Source organism: Dermacentor andersoni, chromosome 7, assembly GCF_023375885.2.
Source record: "Dermacentor andersoni chromosome 7, qqDerAnde1_hic_scaffold, whole genome shotgun sequence".
NCBI classification, from domain to species: domain Eukaryota; kingdom Metazoa; phylum Arthropoda; class Arachnida; order Ixodida; family Ixodidae; genus Dermacentor; species Dermacentor andersoni.
In genome coordinates, this window is record NC_092820.1 from 150,574,546 (window position 1) to 150,600,285 (window position 25,740).

At 49.1% G+C, this 25,740-nt stretch overlaps 1 protein-coding gene across 1 annotated transcript in view; it reads left to right on the forward strand.

Annotated features, from left to right (window-relative positions):
- The first annotated feature begins 2,108 nt into the window (after positions 1-2,108).
- The window catches only part of LOC126533593 (homeobox protein SIX6-like), a 72,003-nt gene continuing 48,371 nt past the window's right edge, over positions 2,109-25,740 (forward strand). Inside the window, exon 1 of the mRNA XM_050180757.2 lies at positions 2,109-4,363. Coding sequence (XP_050036714.1) covers positions 3,762-4,363 — 602 coding nt within the window. The 5' untranslated portion in view covers positions 2,109-3,761. The remainder of the gene's footprint in view (positions 4,364-25,740) is intronic.

Genomic DNA, 25,740 nt, shown 5'->3' on the forward strand with positions numbered 1-25,740 from the left:
CTAGACAAGTTATTTCGTGCACCACTTTATTACAGTAATCGAACAGGGGTACATGACCTCACCAGATGCTTCCGCTGAAGGAGATTATAGTGCAACATTACCGCAGCACTGCACGTTGTTTAATGTGATGCAAATGATGGTGAAGCCAAGCAATAATAATATGATCACGACACTTCGCATGGGCTAGTTGCTTGCTGGCTCGACACAAATAATAACCCACAAATAATATTTTTTGGTTTGCGTAAACAGACACAAACAAACTCGTAGGCTGCGTTAACAGCGAGGCAACCTCATAATGTAGATGAGTGAAAATCGTTCGGCAAGAGTTACCTGCCTCGTACACATTCGTTCGAGAACAGTGGCGGCCTCTACCGTAGCAGAATATCTCCGAGCAGTGACTGCTTGCACCGGTCTTTGTGCCGCGACGTTTCAATAAGTGTAGCTCTTCCTTTTATTAAAAGAGAAGCGAATATTCGTCGATTTCGAATAGTGGACTCTCGACTTGAATCCAAATTGAATAGCCAGGACAGTGACATTGTACTGGAACTTAAGAATATTCGCTAGCCCCTACCTAATGACCCTCTTTAGTGAATGTTTAAGAAAAGTGAACTGAGGGATTATCATTTAATGAAGACGCAAGGACAATGCACATCCGCTGTGGTGATGCATACCGGAACCAATCCTTGAGCCAACGTTGCCAACGTTCAGCTAAAGTTTCATTTTTTTTTTTGTCAGGCTATTGGGATGTCTTCTGCTGTTTGACAACCGGTGCGTTTTAAACTGCACGAAAAAATATACATATAAGAAATAAAGAAAGTGGACTATCAAGTAGACGACATTGCTGCCTCCGAGCGCCACACTGCACACATTTAAAGTCGTTCCACTTAGGTTGCAGTTATAAGGGGAAAATTTGAGCAATTATTTCCCACTTGAATGAGGCGGTGTTTCACATAAACACACAAAATATACGAAACAGCGTTGCGCATACTTAAACTTTCTTACACTTTCCAGCTGTACATAACTACACATACGTGGAACTACAGGTGAAATAGTCCCTCTTAACCGAAACAGTGTTCCGCAAATCTGTACCTATTGCCTACAGAACGTTATTCCACACATGTGTAAGTCGAACCATGTACAAGTATGTCAAACGTTGCCCCTCATATCTTGTGATACTGACGTCACGACAGGTTCTTCAAGTAGCGGACCCAGGAGCGATTACTGCGAGGCGAGAGAGAGGAGGTTTTCTAATCTCGTGGATCCAACTGCGCAGGACGCAAGACCATGAAGTAAGCACGGCTATGCGAGCTACAGACACAACAAACGCGTCGACGGAGTATCCTTTCAAAGAGTTACCTCTGCAAAAATAAAAAAAGGCAATTATGATGAAAAGAATACCCAGTGAATAACATGCTACCCAATGGGTGAGCCTGCTACATGCGTGATAAGGTAGGTTCTACCGACGTCACAAAAGGGAACGAGAGAAGGGAAGTGATATCGTATGCACCATTTAAACATAACGGAATGGGCGCCGAAGAAAGGGGAGTATCACTTCTATAATCATCGGTACATATGATACCTAGTAGCGGCAAAACCAGGCTGCGAAATGCAACTTCATTCAGCACCCAACGAAATCTTATCCCCCCCCCCCCCCCCACACGCCGCTAAGCTATCCCCCCCTTCCTCCCAAGCGGTCTTGGCAACAAAAGAACAGTCGTCGTTCGCTTCAAACCTTCCCGCAGCCACCGCAACCACCGAAAGAGCGGCACGGGCTACGAATTTGGGAGCCAGCAGATATGTGTATTACGTTTTTCTCTCTCTCTCTCATCTTTTTTTTGGTCGCGGAGAGACGCACTCTCGACGCCTGTCAACGGCGCGCATGCCAAACAGGCAACTCATAATTCGAGTATACGGTTATGAGGAAACGCAAATACCGAAAGTGAACAAAAAACAAATGTGAGAGGTGACAGACCGACAAAAATACAGAGCTACGCGAAGGAAATCGCCTCACCCCGAGAACGATGCCGCTTCCGAAAGAGCGGAAAGAGAAAATGAAATGAACGGCGAAAAAAAGAAATCGGCTGCAGCTGACGCGGAGGCAGGCAGAGCGCAGGGGAGGTGGAGCGGGCGGAGCCCCCCAAGCACCGGGCGTCGCTCCGTTCCCATGGCGACAGCCAATCGGAGCTCGCGGCACCGAAACCATCGGGTAGCGAAAACCGCATCGCAATAATGTCACCCGTTGTGCGTCTCGTCGCCTCCCCCCTCTCCCCCCCTGCTAGCACGCAATTCTCGCCACGGCCACACATTGACGTGGATACGAAAAAAAGGAAAGCAAGCGGCAGGACAGCCGGTCCGATCGACAGGGCTGACGACGTAGAGAAGGACCTCTTTTCTTTTTGGCGTACGTGCGTGATAGTTGCAACGAACGACAAAGGAAGAAGTGATGTGGGGAGGAGAGCGTTGAAGAGGGGAGACGGCAAGGGTAGCAGGAGTACTGATAGAGTAGTTGCGAAAAAAGAGAAGACAAAATGAAACGGCGGTGAGGCGAGGTGGCGAGGGGAAGCATCGTCGATTCGCCGAGAGGAGTGGGAAAAAGAAAAAAAAAATGAGGCGCACATAAGGAAAGCGATCGAACGGCCGCCACTTCGGTGTCGGGCAGGCTCGATGTACGTAACGCACGAACGGGATAGCGGCGGAAAACCCGCCCCAACCGCATCGTCACCGCCCGCCGGCCCGCGAAGGTACCGCCTTTTGCTCCCCTACCGGCCGACCCACGAAACCCTCCGCGGAGGGCAGAAGCGGCGGCAGCTACTCGGGGAGGAAGAACGCTGACGTCGAAAAGAGGGGGAGGCGACGCCATTTTGTGTTTTTTTTGCGTGTGTGCCGGGGTTGACTGCCCAGGCAGCCGCACGCCAGACCAGCCCCGCTCTCGCAGGGCTGGCAGTGGGGAAACCGTTCGCGCCGCGAAAGGGCCGCATCAGTTGGTGGCACCGCAGCAGGCACCCCGCTTCGTCGTGGCACAAGACTCGTGGACCGCCACGCCGCTACCACGGCCGGCTGGTTCCTTTAGTGCGAACGAGAAGACTAGGCGCTCGGACGTCTCTTCTGGTTTTCGAAAAGCCGCAGAAGCTGAGAGACAGAGGACCTCGGTGTGTGTGGTGAAAGAGAGGACGGGGGGAGGGTGCCCGGAAAGATAGTGATCACGAGTGGAGGGGTGACGAGAGAAAAAAGAGGGGGGAGTGATGTGTTGTGCGGCAACGTCGCGGCAGCGACAGCATCGGGATCAACGACGTCGGATCGGTGGAACCGGCAACCGTGGCGGCCCGTTGGCCCTTCTTCGAGTTGCTCCGACTCCGCGCCTGCGACGACGACCGCAGCTGTCGTGAATGTGGCCGCAGCGTGACACCGCCGACCACGGACTACTACCACCGCTACTACTACGCGCGACCAGTGAGAAGAGGTCGCCGTCGACAGCGGCGGCGACGGCGCCGTGTCGACGTCTTCGCGGGTGTCCCCGACCGACCAGTCGGTGCCGCGATTCTCCCTCCCGGCTGTGCTTCGCCGCGAGAGGCCCACCGGGGGGTTGACTCGGAAGAATCGGAACGCTGAAAGACAAGACGTCGTCGACGTCTTCGGGCGTTCGCTGCTGAAGCGAGACAGCATCGGGCTACCATTCTGCAAGTCTGCGTGTCTCTAAAAAAAAAGCGCGGCGGACGAAGCTTTTTTTCGAGAGCGAGGTACTTCGTCTTCGGGATCTGTGCATGTCCATGCAGTTCGGTCCCACGGCCGGCGCGGTCTCATCGGCGAGCATGCTCCCCTCGTTCGGCTTCACCCAGGAGCAGGTGGCATGCGTGTGCGAGGTGCTGCAGCAGTCGGGCAACATCGAGCGGCTGGGCCGCTTCCTGTGGTCGCTGCCCGCCTGCGAGCACCTGCAGAAGAACGAGAGCGTGCTGAAGGCCAAGGCCCTCGTGGCCTTCCACCGGGGCAACTTCAAGGAACTGTACCGAATCCTGGAATCCCATCACTTCTCCGCTGCCTCGCACCCCAAGCTGCAGGCGCTCTGGCTCAAGGCGCACTACATCGAGGCCGAGCGGCTCCGGGGCCGGCCGCTGGGCGCAGTTGGGAAGTATCGGATTCGCAGGAAGTTCCCTCTGCCCCGAACCATATGGGACGGCGAGGAGACCAGCTACTGCTTCAAGGAGAAGTCGCGAAACATCCTGCGGGAGTGGTACGCGCACAACCCGTACCCGTCGCCGCGGGAGAAGCGAGAGCTCGCCGAGGCGACGGGACTGACCACGACGCAAGTGAGCAACTGGTTCAAGAACCGCAGGCAGCGGGACCGGGCCGCCGAGGCTAAGGACAGGTGAGTCACTATACTGGGCAACGTGGACGCTTCTGTGTGTGTGTGTGAAGTGCGCGAGTGCGAAGGGCGTGTGGGGCTTTGTTGTGGAACGATACCATGTTTCCTTTTATTTTCGGGCCTATACTTGTATACATCGTTTTCATTTACGTAGGGTAGCCGCATGCGTGTATACAGTACGGACCACTTTTGAAGGTAACAGTGTAGTTTGCGGCTCTTACTTTGTTAGCGCTCTAACTGTATGCAAGTGCACGGTGAAAAGCTTTCTCTAAGCAGTGTATAGGAGTACGCAGAAGGGTTTCAACTCTCGAAAGCACAAGTACGTTGCTGGAAGTCTGGGTGATCGTATGCACTTACTTGCCAGAGGGAAAGAAATTTGCACGCGGTGCACTCTTGATTTCTTTCTAACATAGTGAGGCGCACTCAGTACATTACTCGGGCCCTGGGCGCTCGGGTTTGTATAGCGAGTTGTTCTCTACGAGAGGATACTTTAAGTTCGATAACATTATACGGAATACACACTGGCGTTCGTTGATGGTGCCGGTGCAAGATAATGCCGGCTGGAGGCAGTGGACGTCTTAAGCGTGAGACCATTCTTGGGCCGGTCTGATGTAAGGATTCTATATTTCAATGCTTCGTCAGATAGTCCGACCGGTGCTTGGCCTGTATTCGTCATCACTGGGGTCGATCGGCCGCGAACGCTGGATCAGAAATGAATGGCGTCGCATGAAAGCAATGTTCATAACATTATATCGGTCATGATGTCCATGCATAATGTCCGTTCTCGCAGAGGTTTAAATGCGATTTGCAACACAGGGCTGGTCTCCGTAGCGCTAGTGCAATAAAGGCGTGGGGGTGGGCCGATCTCGAAAAGTGTTATTGCATTACAATCACCGAGTTGTAGCATGGGATACTGTGACTTATATATATATATATATTTGCTTTTTCTTTCACAACAGACACGAATTATATGCATCGACGCTTTTTTGGTCGTGCACATGGACACAGGTGCTTACGTCGCGATACGATTGGTACAAATCGACACTGTGAAAATATGATATGCGTAGCGGGTTGCACGTATACATGCAACGATAATCTTGGGTATTAGGACTTATAGTGGTGTGTTCACATACTGCGAATAGGCACTAAGAGGGCACATTTGTGTCGCTCAGTTTGAGCTTGAGTCGTATAGGAATCGACGCTCCTCACTCGGAGCCGTCATTGACTGCCTATATAGAAAAACGATACCATAGGCCTACAAGCGCTTTTCACATTCGCGCAAAGAACGACGTTTTCGCTGTTAACAAGTGACCGCTGGGTTGGTCCTCGTGCGTATATACGTGTTTCATCGAAGCGTTGTATGCAGAACATGGCGAAGTCGCCGCACAGATGCAACATGCAGCTGCGATTCATTTCGGTATACACGGTGGTCACATTTAAGTCGAATGTCACGTGTTTACATTGCACGCTGGCTTTTGCGCCTTTACTCAAAATGCTGGGCAGACAACTAATAAGGAGTTTGTGTACAGTATCTGCAAACGAAAAAAAAAAAAATATTTGCGTGAGTGTCCATCGGTGCCACACTTTGCTCAAGAGCTTGGGGCGCTACTTACTCCGGTGTGCGATCTCTCTCTCTACATATATAGATATATATGCACTACTGGCGAACAGTCAACTTTTGGCACTGTGCTCATGACACTGAGGGGTCCTAACGTCAGGTGTAGTGCGTCCGCGTAATACGAAATTTTGACCATGCATGGTTGGGGATCGACTGTGCTCCGGAGAAATGTGTGATTTATTACGTTCAAGCGTTCCTTGTGTAAACGCGACGCTATAGTTGTATCTTGTCATTGATGACGTGTACAATGCTCGGGGGCCCAATTTACTCCATTCTGTTTGTGATCGCTGTGTTTTGGATACTTTGCATAACTGATGCCGTGTTCTGTGCATTTATGCATAATTGTTCGTGATGTGACTTTCTCCCGGGTCCGCAAGGGGCAACAAAGTAACTGGAAGGGGGTGGCCATAAATATGATGGGCTGGTTCCAGGCATCTTGTGACACGCGACGTCTCCATCCCACTGTTTGTATCCTGATCGAGCCCATATGTCAACTTGGCTGATGATAATAGCTCTCTAGACCAAAAAAAGAAGAAAAAAAGAAAGCATGAATGAACGCATGTCTATTTCTGTTTCATGTTGTCTCTGTGTAGGCACAAATGAAAAGGGATATGATATACTGTTAAACACACTGATAACTGATCTACAGCTGTCGGGCCACTCACGTTGCAACCAATATTTGCTTTTACACGGCTGTGCTTAAGCACGTTGTTATCGAAAGAGTATTCAAATTACAAATTCCTTTTATTTCACCAGAAACGGTCTGGATGGCTGAGCTAGGCTAAAAGATGTAATTAAACAGGTTCACGGAGGCCTAGGCAGCCATTACGTGGCGTGCGTAGCATTGCGTTTACGGTACAATACATGAGATAAGGTATTCATCACCTTTCGGAGAGTAACAGAACAAATTAATTTGCAACAGAGGCCTACAGACGAAGGACGACACACATTTATTTACCAAGGGTGTATAACTGGAATTGGGGATATCCGCGGTGAAGAAGGCGTCCATGCGAAACGTTCTTGGAAAGGGTTGACCGAAATGCTGCAGATCCAACTAATGAGCCATGGTCTACACTGAACTAATGGACGTCTCGTCTCACTTACCAAGCTATCGATAAAGACGCGACCTGGGCGATATCTTCCACACACAGCACTTGACATCAGCCGCATGTGTTGTATGGTCCAATGCATGCTCGAAACTGCCAGGATCGGTCGGCGTTTCCATCGGACCTTTTGTGCGCGCAACTCGTAAAAGAAAGAAAAGAGAGAGAGAGAGAGAGATCACGAACCTGTACCGAGCGGAGTATTAGTGCAGTTGATGGCTACACATAGTTATACTCTTGTTCACACTATTCACACAAGTGCAAGTTAAAACGTTCATTTTTTTTCATTCTGCAGTCGGATTGTGTTAATTGTTATGCTTCTTGTTCACAGGAAACGACACACAACCACTGTATTGATGATTGGAACACTAACGAAATGCTAAGGAAACAGCGGATCATTGAAGAACAGGAATGTGTAAACGAGCATTGAACTTTACGAGAGCAGAAAGAGAAAGGGAGAAAAATGAGAGAAAGCTTACGGCAAAGCTGCGCAAACGGAGCGACAAAAAAGGATATTACAACTCTAGCACACATAAATTAGAAGTATACAACAAAAAGAGAAAAGAGATGAATAACAAAAAAAAGCGTGATTAAATAGTTTCCCGTTGACACTGTGCCACGCGTGCAACAGCTTGCTGTTTTTTTTTCTTCTTTAAACTGTACCGTATTCGCTAGCATACAGACCACAGATTCTCACAAAAGAAGCCGCAGGAAGCGAGTCCCCGTTTCTGGCCTGACATGTGTGGACGACTGCACGTTTACTCATGTCTGGCTGAGACCATTAGACACCTCGGGAGCATAATCGCTTCTCAAGTGGATTCTTATTACCGACTTTAGTATGCTACAAACGTGACACCCTCGCCCTCTCGTATTCATTTCTATAGTTTTTTTTTAAATACCACGTATCGAGGCTGAAGGTAACTGCCCGTAACCGTCTCCTCGCGTATCTTGTAAAAATTGCCTTTCCGTATACCTATATAAACACAGAGACCGGGACGCAACATTGTGCCTTTGGCTGGCACGTTGACGCTGCATTGGAGAACACTGACCACTTATTGTGCCATTGTCCTCAATTTCAAGCACAAAGACAGTATTTGTCCGACACATTGACGAAACTAGATGATCGTCCTCTGAGTGAACAGACAATATTAGAGCACCGTCCCGACCGATCATCGGCTCAGAAGGCAGTGAAGGCACTTTCGTGTTTTCTCAGAACTTCTGGTTTGCTCGAGCGACTTTAACTGAAGTGCTGTCCGTACACGTACCTACACCTTCTCTCTCTCTTCTTTCTCTTCCCCTTCTCTCATCCCCCAGTGTAGGGTAGACAACCAGACTATTGACTGGTTAACATCCCTGCCTTCCTGTATTCTTCTCTCTCTCTCTCTCTCTCTCTCTCTCTCTCTCTCTCTCTCTCTCTCCCGGATTTTCAGGTCAACTCGCGGCATTCTAAACGCACTGTCACGGGTGCTTGCCTGCTTCTGTGACGAGCGGACAGTTTAGGGCAAATTACTGTAAATTTTCCCGAAATCCGGCGGCGAAGATGCGATTAAAGAACTTCCTTACCGTATTTCATTCACTGTTCCGTGCTTTACTTATGTTTGGAACAGTGTTTTATGCAGTCGCATTCGAGTTAACTAAAAAGAGAAATTCTTGCAGGACCAATCTCACGATGTCTGTTGCCGTTAATGCGATTGAAGCAATGTAGCGGCGCGCCGTATTGCTTAACGCACCTTTATTGACAATTTACAATGTGTGACGCAGGCTAAGAATATAGTACTAAGCACCCACAGTGTTCCTGTATATGCGAGCATACACAGGATCACTATAAGCACCCACAAGTCACAGCGCCATCGCAGACGATAGCGACCACACCTTCCGGCGCCACAAAGAAAGCTTCCCTAAACACGGCGTCCCAACAGCAGCCGGTTTCGTTTTTTGTCCCGCTGGCACATGCAGAATTGATGGTCGTCTTTACAACCCCTATATCCTGCACTCCGGTGCAGGGTAGCAAACCGGAATCTCGCCTCTGGCTAACCTACCTGCCTTTCCTCACTTTCTCTCTCTCTCTCTCTCTCTCTCTGATGGTTCAGCATATCTGGCTTCGAATTTCCTACGGCGATATTTCATCGCCATCTATTTCGGGGGTAAAACCTTAATTTTATATGTCAGTTAGAAGCGCACGCTCTCACTTTCATCAGTCCGACAAGCACCTCTCAAATGCGGTCGCATCGAGTCGATAGAGCTACACTAGAAGGAAAGAAAGACAGGGAAAACAATGTGTGTGTGTATGGGCGGGGGGGGGGGGGGGGAGAGAGAATGAGCTAAGAATGCTATCGCATTAAAGAAATATTAAGGGTAATATGTTTTGGAATGTAGACGGGGTCTCACGAGGGCAGACTGCCTCGCTGTATCCGCGGGACACATTCGAAAGATTATTCGCGAGATGCCCAGCGAAATGTCTATACACGTCTTCACTTGTGACGCTGTATACGGCGCCACACGGCGTCGCACATGTACACATGCCTCACACACACATGGGTCACGTATATACACGGCTTCACGCCGAACGTGCCAATGTGTACGGGCGTATAAAGACGTCCGCCACATGGCGGCGTACTGAAGGGGGTACGTTTGCGGAAACAGTTCAGAGGCTCTTGTGTTGCCACTCTGTTGCAATGGAGGATAAGCCATTCAGCGAGATTGCGCGCGTCGCACGTTGCCCAAGTGCAGTGGTAACGAGACGCCGCGCTGCGACCCCCCCCCCCCCTCCCCCGGGGTCACTTCTTTCTTCCTCTTTCATTCTTTTTTTTTTTTTTTTGGTCCCACTTTTCACCCGTGGTCAGTGCAGCTCGCTTGCGAAACATTTCATATCTCCGTCACTTCTGCAGACACTGCGCGCATGGTGCCCATCTCGATACAAATTGTTACACCGTAACGAGAAATTCTTGAAAGATATCTGGCAGCCTTTCTCTTTCTTTCTTTCTTTCTTTCTTTCTTTCTTTCTTTCTTTCACGACAATCACCGTACAGCCTATGTGCTTGCACATGAACGCACGTAGGATACCGCACAGCGGATGAAAAATGGATACGGTCTAATGCTACATAGTTTGGTTTAGCATCACGCATGTCATTTCTCTCACCTTGAGGACATGGCGCTGAAATACTATAAAAGTACTATAGCTACACAATGCTTACTCCTGAACAGAGGGGGGCTTACTGCCGTTTTCCATGTTTAATTTATTTACACAATACCCGGTGGCGTAGAAGCAATGAAACATGGGTTGCTATACAAGTATAATTATTTGTTTTGAACACATATACACAGGTATCAGGAAAGGGAAAGGGAAAGCGAGGAGCAGGCTGGCAACTGCCACCGGAAGCGGCACAACGCCTCCCTACTCAAGTATAAAACCAAGCGAATCAACAACACACGTTCGAGCTTAGGATAAGATGCACTAAACAACAATACGCCTAAAGCAATTAAGCGCGCACGAAAGGGCATTTTCACAATTCGTTCGGCGGGAGAAGAAAGCAATTTCCGCTTACGCTTTTTCAGGCCCCCCATTGCCTGAGATACTTTTTAAGAAAGGACATTGTACATTAGTTTTCCTACATTCATAATGACGAATCTTATGGCTGTGGTTCGTATTACCTGAGATGTAGGGGAGCAGATTGGAGGTACTTTGTCTTGTCGATGATTGTCCGGTCGTTGTAAAGGGACTGCAGAAGTATAACTCTGTGCTTGTTGTTTTTCCCGCTGTGCGTATTGGTTCGAGCGCTATGCCTACGTGCCTCGTTTAGTTGAATGGCCGAAACGTAACTGCTTTTTTGTTTTTTGTTTTTACAGAGCGTAGACATCCTATTTTCCGTTGTAAAATGGCGTGTGTGTGTCGTCTATGATGTATGATGTCCACATCGAATACTATACCTGACATTTGCACTCACCGCGCTCGAATCGCGTTTCATGTGGAACATCATACTGAAAGGACGTCCTTGTGGGGGGGATAAAGGCGGGATCGCTTGAAAGCGTGAAACGCACGCAACGTGGATGAAGGCAGGATGTACAGGCCGTGAATATTAATGACATAACTTATCGGCAGAGATGGCTCGGAGATTAAGAATCAAAATAATGTAATGAAAAGAAAAAAGTGTTGTTCTTATGCGTGGATTTGTTTTTGTATACACACATCAGAGGATTGGTACGCGGTCACCGCTACTTAAATATTGTTTTACAGAGGCATGCTAAGAAAGGCTGGGCCTTAAAAAACAAAAAAAAATCTGGGTCAACCTAATTCATTTAACGTATTTGAATCATACACAAACATTTATTGCCTTTGCCGTGCGGGAGAGGCGGGCAGTGGAGGCATATGTGCAGGGGACGCGTTTTCACTTCCAGAGATAGGAATCGGCCGATGATGGATCACGCTGTCGCCCTCGCGCGGTCAACGAGCAATTCTAGCCCGAGAGGGGAGCCGGACGACCAGCTTCCGCCTAACTCCTAATTATCTCTCGCTTTCGACTGCTCGTTTTGTGTAATGCGCAGGCCCGATACCACGTATATATACACACATACACACGTAGTCGCTGCATGCGTATACCGACAGATGGTATACATGGCAGCATTGCAGCGACGCGGGCATCGGCCGCCATCCTGTCCTCGTGATTTCCATGTCGTTCTGGCGGATATGCGATGATCCCGATTTAATTTTTCAAAAAAAAGAAAGCACGTCACTATACTGTTGAGTGCTACAGGTACCTATGCGTGACGTTGACGTCACGAATTCTAAAGCATCTTTATATGTATATATAGCCTGTTTTGACGCTGTCAAAGTTTTTCAAACATCCTGTAAGGTCGAGCCTTTGGTTCATTTAGAGTGTGCGCTGTATAGACCTTTTCCGTCAGCAAATCACGTAGACGCTTTCAAAATCTATGACGTCACAGTGAGCCGCGGTCTGAGAACACCATCTGAGAGTTGCAGCGTCACGCTTTCGCGTCTTTTGTGGCTTATGCCAAGCCTCCGGCCGCGGTGTAAGAGCGGTTGTTTCTGATATTGCAGAAGCGCATAGCGAACTGTTCCTCTGGCCTTGTGTTATAGTGTGCAGTTGGGCATCTCGGTTCGAACTTTGTGCCGTTTGTTTCTTAGTCGCAGCGCAAACGCAGGAACATGTGGACATCTTCAGTAAACAAGACGGCGCATTTAAACGTTTTTACCCTTACGGAGTAAAATCACAAGGGAGACCTGCACCACATATATTCATCGCATACGCGCATTTTTCACTGCACTAAGTTGCTGTGAGCTAGCTATCGGGATGTCATTGACGGTGGCGGTGGTGATGAGTTGTAGCAACAGCCGGGTTTTGCCTGGCGATCAAGGCCGGCAATTGATCCTCCCGAGCGCCTCTTATAATATCACCGTGGTGTTTCACCACTTGGTCATCAGACCTGTCTCTCTTAAGAATCCGATGTGGAGACGTGAACTTTCTTTGCGGGCTATAACTGATCCTTCGGGGAACGCCAGTTGTTGCAGGCATGTATGTGGAAGGTCCTTTTGTTGCAGACTTTTCAGGAGAGCGTCCCTTTCGTCTCAGAATTGTGGGCACGACCACAGAAAGTGTTCAATGTCTCCTATCTCGTCACATGTCGTACACTTGGCAGAATTGATGCGCCCCGCCCCGTCTTGAATAACCATGCTGGTGTAATAGCAGATCCTGTCCTTATTCGATGTAGAAGTAAGACTTTCCCTCGAAGAACTCTCTTTGTTACGCATGGCAGATGCGGTGAACCCACAGAGACCCTAAGTGATTTCTTAAGTTGATTGCTCTTTGGACCCTTCATTTTGGGAGGATGATGGAGCGCTGCCTACGCAAGAGCACCAGCTTTTTCGTTTCCAGCAATGCCAATGTGGGAGGGAATCCACTGAAACTTTACTGTGAAGCCTTTGTTGGCAAGTTCTTTCACGAGGGATAGTGATGGGCGTGGGAACTTGATGGACGGTAGGCCACGGTAGAGTTGTTGCAACGCGGCCTTTGAGCCGTAAAGAGGACCACATTTTGCGGAGGCAATGTGTTCAGTTTGCGCAGAGCAGCAGCTATTGCCACGCCTTCCAGGATGTCGCTGAAAACCTCACGGTTCATTGCAGCATCACGGCTCTTTGTAACATCACGCGCTCGAAGCGTCGGAAACCAAAGTGAAGCTGAGCATATTCCGGTGATGTCCATTAGATGGCGGCTATGACGTGTTTTCGGCTTTCCGATTGCTTCCGGCGCATCCAATCCGCACAAGCATCGCCTTCAAGATCGGTGCATGTCACTCCAATGAAGAGGTCGCTGCAGCGCTGGATTTGGACACCACCTATTTGCCCGCCTGAACGGGCACATGGTGACAGCAGTGTACTGTGGCGTTCAAGTGAAGACCGTTCTCGAGCATTGATCGTGCCTAAATTCTTCGATTGCATGACAGGAGTTGCTATACGTCGCGTTGAAAGGGTACGTTGTGATGTCGATACTTAGCACAGTCATTGACTCACGGCCGCTGAGTCTGTATATTTTTGGATTTGTCATAGCAGTATCATGTGATTGCGTGTACACGTGGCAGCATATACTGTGGCCCGTCTTAGATCGTCGTGAATCACTCGCCCACTCAGCCATTGACCGCTGATCCCATTGCAAACGAAGTACGGATATATGTGGCCTTCAGTGTGCGCATACAAGGAGGAAGGGGGGGGGGGGGGAGGCGTGAAGAAATAATCACTCGATTTGGGATTCGATGCCGGTCGTGCTGGTCAAAAGAGGGCACTGTTGCGGTTGGCCCCGTGGCCCCATAAACAGAGACGCGTCTCGTCATTACCGTGAGGTCAACGACATGCTTTGGGCAAGTTTTGGTCACGGGGGGGATGAACGGGTAATGGATTAGCGTATGATACGTGCGTGCTATTTGCATACGATTCTACGTGCTAGCACCTTCTATATACGCACTGTGTATGGTGGCCGAACTGTGGCTCAGCAGGCGCGCACGGCACTTATCCGCGGTCTTGGGTTCATATTACTTGCGACTTGCAGATATGTAGATGCTCAGCCGGGAACTGATAACTGTCCGTTTCTATCAATGTATGCGTAACGCGTCGCGCTAGCTTTTCCCATACTATAGGCAGTTTTCAAGAACTTAAGCGTCTGCCTGTCCTTGGGAAAATTGGATCTGCTTGTCTTATAGCACGAATCACGGGTAGTAGAGGGATGTTACGGTCTGAAACTTGTGTTAGTTGTAGCCGCTTTGGAGCGATATGGTCACCTCCTTTGTGGTGGCCTTAAAAATTACAGTGCAGGAACCCCTTGGCCAAGCGTACTGATTCTCTATACTTTTCTGGATTCCCTATAATGTAGTCGGGAACACAGAACTTAAGATACGTTAGACGCCCAAACTAGTTCCACCGCAGTTAGAACCCTTACAAGAATCATCGCCGTATATATAGAGTGGAAGAAATCATCAACACGAACTCTTTCGAGGGCAAGAGGAGGCAACAGTACACTAGAGAGAGAGAGAAAACAAGGGTAGGAAAGGCAGGGAGGTCAACCAGAACAGCATCCGGTTTGCTACCCTACACTGGGGGTGGGGGAAAGGGGAATAGAAAGAGGAAGAAAGGGAGAGAGGAAGCACTGAGTACGTGTGGGAGCGACACCATACACAAGGACACTATAAACGGTCTGTTAAGCCCGTGCACTTCAAGTACCGCACTAGTGCACGAATCGCTTTTCGAGCCAGTGACGGGTGTGGCCACGGCCCGAGTATCTTTGACTCGGTGAAACATCTCGGGTCCAGTCTGCGTAAAGTTGCCCGCAGAGAGAGGCGTTGGACATCGTAGCGAGGGCAGGTACACAATAGGTGCTCGATGGTCTCCTCGCACCCACAGGAGTCGCACATCGGGCTCTCGGCCATTCCCATACGGTAGGAGTATGCGTTCGTGAACGCCACTCCCAGCCACAAGCGACACAACAAGGTTGCTTCGCCGCGGGGAAGGCTAGATGGCAGTTGTAGCCGTAGCGTGGGGTCCAGTACACTAATGTGATAGAATGTGTGTGATGTTTATATAATGCGACAAGCTACTTGATTATATAGTAAAGCTGGGAAATATGGAGCCATGCTTCCGCATACCGCGGCTTTTTATTGCATTTCGAATTGAGACAAATCAAGGAGTTATAAGAAGATTGGGGGGCACGAGTCATTTCGGGGGGGGGGGGGGAATCCAGGTAGCTTTCCAGGTAGCTGGATCGACTTTCCAGGTAGCTGCTAGTCGAGCGTAGTGGACATGATGCAAGGTAACGATATTTATTATTGCAAATGTATGCCGATGTTTTGTGAGCGTTTGTGGCTATCACAATACTGCCGTGGTCGACTACCAGTCAAATTCGGAACGGTCGTAACATTTGGGATTCACAATAATACAATGATTGTGTTCTGCGCTACAGCATGTATGCTTTCACTGAGGTGAAGTGTCAAAGGACCTGGTAAACATTGAGGATTAATGTTTGAATTCTCCGTGCTGTCTATGAAAATCTTGACTCCATCCAGCAAATCAAATTTTGTGAACGCAACGTCAAGGTAATATAAGAGTTTTAATTTTTGTGAGCATTTATGCACGTTTCGTATACAGTGATGAACCTCGCGGAACATGAAAACTACCGCAGTGTTTCTGGTAGTTTTCCACTAATACTGCACAAATTGTGGTAGTTCCCGCAGCAAATCATATTTCGTGAATGCATTGCCAAGACAATATAGAATTTATAATTTGTGTGAGCATTTCTACACGTTTCGTTGATAGATCCTGCTGAATGTGAAACTACCGCAGTATTTGTGGTAGTTTCATGATGTGGAAACTTCGGAAAGCCTCACTTTACTGTACTTCACAGCGTCCATGAGCCTGCATGAACTTTGCATCTATCCTTTCGCACTTTTCGCGCCAATGCATTGTACGCGGTAGAATTGGGAAAGATCGAGCGCGTGTTCGGACAACATGGGCTACAGCGTGTGACGTCGCGAATATTTCGATGGCGCAGCCATCAGTTTCGTATGGTTTATATGCAGATGAGACGTCAATCTATATATACGCATTGGTTTCCACGTATTAGGTTAAAAAATCAGGACGAACTGTTCTGACGTGAGTTTTCGAGGTGGTGCACGCAAGTCAAGTTTTCAAACGTTTTCCGTGACAAATTTCTGGTTGAAAAAAGATAAGTGCAGAGTGCATTTGTCCTCTTTTATTTTTTTTTACTCGTAATTTTGCTACACCTAACCAGCTACAGCTGCGTTTCGTTGTAGTCTTTGTTCGTTTGTCGCTTCCTTTGTTTACAAATCTGCAGCTGGTTATTAATGCACGACCCGCCGTGGTCGCTCAGTGGCTATGGTGTTAGGCTGCTGAGCACAAGGTCGCGGGATTGAATCCCGGCCACGGCGGCCGCATTTCGATGGGGGCGAAATGCGAAAACACCCGTGTACTTAGATTTAGGTGCACGTTAAAGAACCCCAGGTGGTCGAAATTTCCGGACTTCTCCACTACGGCGTGCCTCATAATCAGAAAGTGGTTTTGGCACGTAAAACCCCACAATTTTATTAATGCACGCCCACGATACACGTACATTGCAGGTCTCTCACCCGTTTTATCGCTGCACGAAGCGTTTGTGAGCGGTAAAAGGCCATTCATTGTACAACGGTGCAGCGTCGCAATGAAGTGCGAATGTCACACGTTTATTTATAGCTCAAAGTTAAATTCGAGTCAGTACAAAGACAGACTTTATATGTTCGTTTATTGTGCCAGGCTGTTTCTCAACGAAAAACAGGAAAAAACCGGACGACAGTGAAATACTATATAGTGAACGTTCGAACGGCGCAATGCGAATTCGACGTGCTTCAGTATCCTGTGCCTGTTTATACCTCAGTCACGTCACCCTTACCTTCTATATGATTTAAACGTCCGGTATAACCGGCGCCTTTTGACATTTCTGTTCCACGATTCCGTCCGTCCGTCCGGCCGACGATGTAATGTTATCAATGGCACCTTGTATAGCGTTGCAAAGACGTACGCTGCCGGTAGACCGTATCAAATTTTTACGATGAATTGGTTGAACACAGTGCGATGCTTGTGCACACATTACTATACGTACCAAACCTCAGAAATATTCATTTATGAGCAGAGAAACATGGACGTCGAGTAGTTTGCAACGCCATGGTGACTGCATATCTTGAAAACCTCACTTTTCGATCGAATGATTATGCAGCACGAATACATGTATAGTAGAAGGGATATTGGAAATGATAGAGGTATCGTTTCTCGATGAAGTGTCCTAATACACACCGTTTTAACTTCTAGTATCTAATGTCATTGCATATTGAGCGGAGAAGTGTTTGCACCGTGAACTGTCCTGCGTACAATGTTGCCTGTGTGCGTGCAGACGCGGCTATATGTGGCCGTTTCCAGTTAAGTAACCTATCTGTCAAACTTATCGCTTAACAATTAATTTCGCGCTATATTTTGCAGTGCCATATGCGACCGCTGGTATAACAATTTATGTACACTATAGAAATTGTGAAGGTACAACGTCAATGTTATAGAATCCGCGTGAAAGCGGAGGTTTTGTGAAGCGGCCCATTAAATGCCATGGAACGAGGAGGATGAGCAGGGGGAAAGAAAGAGAGAAGGCGGAGATATTAACCAGAAATCCGTCTGGTTGGCTACCCTATACTCTGGGGGACGGGAAAGAGGGAATATAAAATGACATAGAGGGAGAGTGGAAGGAAAAAATGCCATGCAGCGATGCGTACAGGTGCTTTTATTATCATCCAACGTGACGTGCAATCTCGTGCGATGTTTACCTTTATGCACAAGCTTACTCTCGCGCTCGCGTTCTCTCTCACGTGATGCACGATGTGAGGCATGCGCCAATCGCGCCAAAGAGCTATACATAGTATCCCACTATAGTCCGATTGAAGCATGCGTGCGATTGTACCCTATAACGCTCGGAGCGTCGGGCTGCTGTGGTCGCGAGGCCGAGATGCAAGGTTCCCTCATGTCCCGTCCACCAGAGACATTCTCCACGCGTGAGCACTTGGGCACAATGACGGTAGCAGCAGCAGCAGCTGCAGCAGCCTCAGTCACCTAATGCATGCGAGGGCTCGCAAAGGCAGCTGCGCATCAATAGCTCAGCTTGGCGCCGTAGCAACCTCGGGCTTTGACAGCGCAGCGCCGTAGCCACTACAGCTACCACGGTGGATCATTTGGAATGCTATTGGGGCTTTCCCGTACGCAGCAATGCCTCTAAGGGCGCTGTAGGGGCCGTAAGTACACTCATATATACATACTCTCATAAACAGCCTGTTCCTGCAGTTAAAAAAATTAATGTTCCACGTTTTGTTCCCATACAAACGCAAGTCGCTTGTGGACGCGTGTCGCGCCAAACGAGGAAACAAACCTCCTGCGTTGTTGGCGTTCACATAACTAAAGCAATCGCCTACGGCGACAACCGTACAAATACGGCGATGCGATCGAATGCAGCTGCAGAATGCCCGCGCATTAATTCCGCGGTCCAACAATATCAACAGCGATCCAACGGTAGTAATCGCGAAGGAGTCCTCAACCCCACAGACGATTATAAGGAATTACTGCATTAGTGCGACATCGAAGCAGTCACTGCACGCTTGGCATGCACGTGGGCATGCAGTGAGATGCCCCGCGTGAAACAGCTGGCGAGCAAAGAAGGGGGGGCTCCCCGGTCGCGGCATCGACGGCGGTGGCTGACTCGCTGTGGGATGGAGGCATGCGGCGAGCGCTCCGGATGTTTACGCTATCTGCACGGGGCCTCCCGGACTCCTCCTTTCGGCGAGCGTTCCGATCCGACCACGAGAGGGTCGCCTCGCCGGAGCCTTTAGGCCTACGTTGGTTCTCGTGTGCAGGTCGCACCTCTCTTCGTGAACGTCGTACCGAAGGGGACCTCGATTCGCGCTCGTGTGAACGCATGTGGAAGGCGGCATACGCGTGTCTCTATCGCGCCTCCCCGGTAAAAGGCGAATGTGCAGATAATCGGCCGACCTTGTGTAGACCTGTATACGCGGACCGATTTGCCTCGTCAGAAACTTGCCAATTTGGCTGTGTAATGTCCCGGTGGGCAAATGTCTAGGTAATGTCAATAGACGTCTGGATGTCTGTAACGTCTACATAGTATCTGTAGATATGTCTAGATAATGTCTCGATAGTGTTTATGGACGAAAATTGTTTACAAGTCTACTTGTGGTTTTTGTTCCACAGACTTCCCATAGTGGATTCGTTGTGGAAAGTGTATACGGACATTACATAACAAGAAAAGAAAGAAAGAGAGAGAAAAATGCCATTCCATGTGTCCGGAAAAAGTTTGTAGAGTTTCTGCGCACTGTTCACTGGTACAGAACAGTGAGTGCATGGGGCATCCAAATAACCGTGTTTCGGTGTTCCGCGTCAAGCAGTTCTGGACGACTGTGTAATGGTGGCACGGAGTCTTCGGTTGTGTGGGCACTCAGGTCTTGACTCTCAATTTCGCGATACCGAAGGCTTTTCGCATTCGCTAGAGTATGCGCAAGTAGATGGAGCTCGTGTTCGCGTCATTTTCGCACTGGCATATTATTATGTCCCTGCGTCACCACAGGAACGAGACCCCCAATGCAGGCCCAACGTATATAGGCCTATACTGGCCTTGTACGTGAAGTCGGGCATACATTTCGCAAGTTTTGCTTGCTTCTCGGGGTATGGTACTCTCGTCCAAACACACTTATGATTAAAAACGGTTCATGGACCACGATCGCATGCGCCACGAGTGGTGCTGGCAGTGACAACAGATTGATGGGAAGGCACCTGCATGCTTAGGACCTGTGTTAAAGTGGAAAGTTGGGCGAGTTCGTATGCATTCATAATGGGAACAGCGTGAACAAGACGACGACGGAGTGAAAGGACACGGGATGAGACAGGGCCTCACCGAGTATAGCGCCGTAACGTGGGTTCAAAGAAACACTGATGGGAATGCGGACGAAATTGTCATCCTGAATTTTCCCCAATGAACTTTATTGGGAAATCGGGGGACACAATGGGAACAATGGGAACTCCGTTCGGAGTGTGGAATTCGCTTATTTTTCACCTCCCTCTAGCGTTTTGTTCATGACGCGACTAAGTTGACTGGTCACGTTCCAGACACAACGCGTCTGTTACCACCCTCGAACACGCTATAAGGAATACTATATAGTACCGGCACGCTTTGCGGCAGCTGTGGCGTATAGTGTGAAACTCATTGCCGAATCGGTCCAGCGTGCGGTTTAACGTCCCGGAACTACATGCAGTAGATTACAACTGTCGCCGAATTCAAATTGATTTCAATCACCTGGAATTACGAATGAAAGGTGTTGTGAAACCGACCGTAGGTTTTTAAAGTGTTTCCATCTACGAAGTGTCCGCGAAGCATGCGCTGCAGCCCTCAAGGGGGCGTATCGAGAAGCGATGGCGTCTTTGCATTCTGGCCGGATTTAAAAGAAAAAAAAAAAGACAAGTCATGGACAGGAATTGAACCTCTAACTTCGCGTGCAGTATGAGAACGCCCACATCATCTGTGCCCCCAGCGCGGTGGGCAACAAACACATAAAACCGATGAGAGAAAATTTAGGGCAGCAGCTAACTTTTTTAATTGTATTTATTTACAGCAGCGGAGACAGATTCGGTATGTGTGGAAGTGTGATTCATGCCGGACGTTGAGAACAGATGTTTCCACGGCGGGAAGTCCCGCGTCTCCTGAAACCGACTGCACGTATCGTTGGATAAAGATCCAATAAAAAGATAAGATCGACAGTAGAATTTTAATTGACAATGATAAAAAAATACGTCCATTCGTAGTCGTAAATCGGCACATGCCAGCCGCGCACCGTCGCCGCCAATAAGCTTTGACAGACGGTGGTTCTGCGCACGAGTTGTTTCGGATACGGTCTCTGTGAGACGGTACAAAAGCAAGCTGCAACTCGCAATCTGCAGGCCATGTTGTCAAACCGCGGTTGAAAACAGAGGCCATGGCCTATAACTACCGCCTGGATGGGCGGGAGAAAGAGGGGAAGGGGCGGAGGGTGCGTCCAAAAGTGTTTCGGTGTCAGCACACCTTCGGGAATTATACGCTATTCAATGTGTAAACACCAAGCCAAAGCACTCCAAGCCATTCGCCTCTGAAATCAACGCTACAGGCAACCGGCGCTGAATCTTCGCGTGCCAAAACCAGCGTCTTGATCCACCGGCGGCTTATAAATGAGCGGAGGAAACATTTTTCAGTATAGCACATGCCGCAATATATCCTCAGCTAATTCACAACTTCTCTATAGAGGCGCATGTGACCAGTTTGTGACTTGAGGGGGGGCATCGGCGTGCCAGAAATTAGGAGCCCATTCATTCCTGGCAACGCGCATGACTATCGGTATAGCTCGGCTATAGACGCATCGGATTAAAGCAAACGTTGGCACAGGCGCCCGTGTGCTTACCGCTGACATAAAACGGGCCATTTTGGTGATGGGCTGCGTACCGGACGGAGTCAGAATATTTCAGTTGCACACTATAAAAGTGTTGTATTGCGCCTCGTGGACAGTGCTGGTGCGTCATAGGGCACACTCGCTGCAAACGTCGCCCTCACCCACTTTTTTCAACATGCCCAACGCTGCGCCAATATGCCCGATGTAGTACCGTCGTTGGCCCGACGTAGGGTCGACATAGGCACTGTATTTCATTCTGTTACAAGGCGGTAATCGCAGATATTACCCTTACACACACTCTCTTTACAATCCCCTCCACCTTCACACCCCAGCCGGCTGCCTTGGCTCCTCGGACTCGCACGAAAAAGGTCACTCACTGGTCGGAACAGCCACGCACGGGGCATTGGGGATCTGCTCGGGGCCTCTGAACTCGACCGATGCACGTTTATGTTTCACGACCCGTGAGCGCCGAAACCGGCCCGTAACGCATTAGACGGCACGTATACATAGCATATACCAAAAGAAAGGAAAGGCAGGCCAGGACGAGAGTCCCAGAACCCTTCGTTGACGACGTATGCGTGCCAGCCGTTGAGATATATGCGCACGCTACATACAAACGAACCTGATTATGCCACGGCGGCGTGGGCATGCCAACAGCCGGCAAATAGGCCTTGCGCCTAATTACGGATAGCAATTAAGGATTGCGCCTGGCGCCCATTCGCCACGCTGCACCACCCATGTACCGCGAGTGCGTGCCCGCGTATGCAAATGAGGCGGCGGCGAGCGGCTTTATCAACTTATGTGGCACCCACCCAGATCTGCGCGCGGTGCCGAACCAGCGCAGAATGTAACGCACCGAATGGTTAATAGTTTCGCACGGCCCTATAACTGGCGTACTATGCGGGAAATCTTTATTTCGGGGATGAACACCCCCCGGACGACCGTGAAAACAATTTGTAAGTTAAGCTTCCTTATACACTTAACCCTGCTTGCAAGGACGGTAACGTATGTAGGAAGTAATTGATTCGGGACGCGAGCCCGGAACCCTCACCGTTTTGAGGGTCTCACTTAACGCTGTAAATGTGCGTGTAACAGCAGAAAGGTTCCAGCTAGATTGGTGGCCGCGAAGTTTGGTTAACCGACAACATCAGGCGCTGGGGAGCGTATGGTGAGTGGGATTATATTCGAGTGAGCTCTATTATGGTTTCTGAAACCTTTCTAGACGCATCAATGTGCTTCGTTTTACAATGGAATGGCATGATGCGCCTCGGCGTCAGAAAATTCCCACTGACTGGCCTCTCCACAGGACTGGCGCAATCAGCACGCACCAAAACTAATATACGTCACCGCCATTAGACGTGAGGGCGATTCATTTGCATATGTTTTTTTAAACCGAAGAAAATGCGGCACACATAGCCAGTTGGGATATACCTTATCAATCTAGCAGAAATGCGGAAATTTCGCACTAACGTGAGGAGATGTATACAAACAGTTTATTGATAAGACACCCTTGTGTGTGTGAATGGAGTTGCTGCAAGTACGGTGCGAAGCAAGACTCCTATCACTAGGACAATCAATTTGAACTGCCTAAAGGTATGTTGTGGCCCGCTTCGATCGTCTTCCATTGAACTTGTTAACGGGTATATAATGTCTTTCTGTATGGTCGACAGAGGAAAAGCATTAACTGTTATATTTCGCTTGGGCTATTGCGGCCCACAAACGTACTTGCGAAGGTATCGTCGGCTGAAAGTCAGCGGATGTTACACCAGACAAAATGCAAAGTCATGAATCTGCGGGCCATCTGCATGTAGACTTGACAGAGAAAAAGAGAACATCTATAGATTCTATATAGGCTGTCTAAATAAATGTTTTCAAAGGCGCCATTTATTGTCTCACATGCGACGCGCTCTACATTGGTTTAGAAACAACGTTCTCTAATTAACAAACCCGATTCATATAATCGGCAATGCAGTCAGCCAGCGTTTGGACAGAGTGTGAGCTTATAATTTGAAGTTTGCTCATTTGCCCATTGATTAGAGAGATTGATTACGCTGATTCATTGATTAAGTAAGGAAGGAGAGCGCCTGAAAGTTACCGCATGTTTCCTTCCCACCGCGACAATGCACGAAACCTGATTTTGCCGGAGCTTACGAGAACACTGTATATCTCTCGTCTTCTTCTCTTTCATCGCGTAACCCGAACACTCTTCGGCAACAAGAACAAACAATGACAGCGAAGGAAGCGGCGAAATCTTGGCGGCGCAAATTAACCGGCCTATAATAAGATACCAAGCTAAGCCAAACGTCTTACGAGGCGTGCTTTTGCGCCAACAGGCGCCCAAGTATATCCGCATCGGCGAAAAACAAGAACAAACAAAAACAAAAGCAGGGCTGCCCACCGGATCCGCGCTTACATGCCGCCAACCAAACACAACGAGCCAGGATTGAGAAACAAGATAACAGCTGCAGGAGGAGACTGTGCGCTTGACCAGAGTAACGAAATGGCGGCGAGAGAGAGAGAGGGGGGGGAGTAGACCATGTAGTCTATGCGCACGTGTGTGTGCGTAGACGAGGGTAAGGCCGCAGAAAAAATAAAAAAGTATAAGGCTCCGAGCTACATATTAAGCCATGCTCATTAGCGTCGTCTCACTGCATAGCACGCCGCCGCGCACTCGATAGCCGTTTGTAGCCCAAACGATATTTAAGAGAACAACCGCCGCGCCGCCGCGCCTTATCCAATATCAGCCGTGGCACGTGCAAGCAGCGCTCGGGTGTTGTGTCCGGAACGTTCTTTCTTTCTTTTTGTTAATACGCACCAGCCAATCCACCCTCCCCCTCCACCCAGCTCGCGGGCTATATGGCTTGGCCTTCGCTCTCCGTGTATACTCGATGCAGGGTGTGTTGCGCGTACGCAGCTCCAGCTTCGCACGCGCCTTCGCTTGGCTTGGCTGTGTGCAAGCGTCAACAGCGTCCGGCTCGGCCCGAAACACGCCCCGTAGTGACCAATGGATATCCGGCACGCCGGAGCGGCCAATTAGCGCGCCGCGACCCCGCGTGGCGAGAGGAGGAAGCTTTGGCGTGGGCTCGTGCTGCATGCCACACGCATATATGCGAGAGCGGTACACGTCCACGGCTTGCGAGCGCGTCGTTCGCTAATGAAGGAAGCGCTCGAAAGCGCGTTTACTAAAGCTGTTAGAGAATGTACACCACGAAAGAAAGAAGGAAGAAAGGAAAAAGAAATAGAACAACGAAATCTCAAATAAGCTGAGGAGGATGGAAAGGCTACGTTTCAGGAACAATAGCTCCTCGCATGGCGCTCGCTCCTTTTTTTCGAAAAGGTATGCGCTGGCAAAGAAGGAGCTTGGTGGCGTGCCGTAGTTTCGTTATTATCTTTCCCGCCCTTTATTATTTTTTTTTTCGCAACGACAACACGTACACGGAGTAATTTGCAAGCGAAAGAGAGAGCAGCACCTGTCCGCGGTGGATAATGCGCGCAGCGGTCTTCACACCTGCGGCTGGTGTAAACGACCCGACACTCTTTTGTCACCCGCGACTCCGTTTCTTTATAGTTCGTTCCGGAGTATGGGCAACCCTTTCGCGCTACGCGAGTAGACTCATTATACGCCTGCGATTCACGTTCGCGGCCGAAGAGAACGGCGTGCTGCAGAAAGGAAGCAGTGTCGGGAACGCGAAGCTCTATAAGGGTCACTGTTTCTATATGCGTGCGTAAAAAAAAAAAAAAAAAAAGAAAGGTTCCACTCTTTAACCTTTTACAGCGAAGCTGTATATGGCTATGGTTCTGTGCACTTTGGTTCTCCGTGAACTAAACTATCATCATCAATGGCTCATACCCCCGTAAGCATTCATACTCCTGTAAGCAAGCGAAACATGCAGCGGTTACAAGCACTCGGCAAAGTGAAGCGAACAGTGCTAAATTATTTCTAATCACGCATACAACCTGTAGAACAGCATGTCAAAAACTGTCAGCATCAATGGCTCACACCCCCGTAAGCATTCATGCTCCCCGTAATCAAAGAACAGCATGTCAAAAACTGTCAGCATCAATGGCTCATACCCCCGTAAGCATTCATGCTGCCCGTAATCAAGGAAAAAATGCAATGGCTCATAGCTCCGTAAGGCACAGGC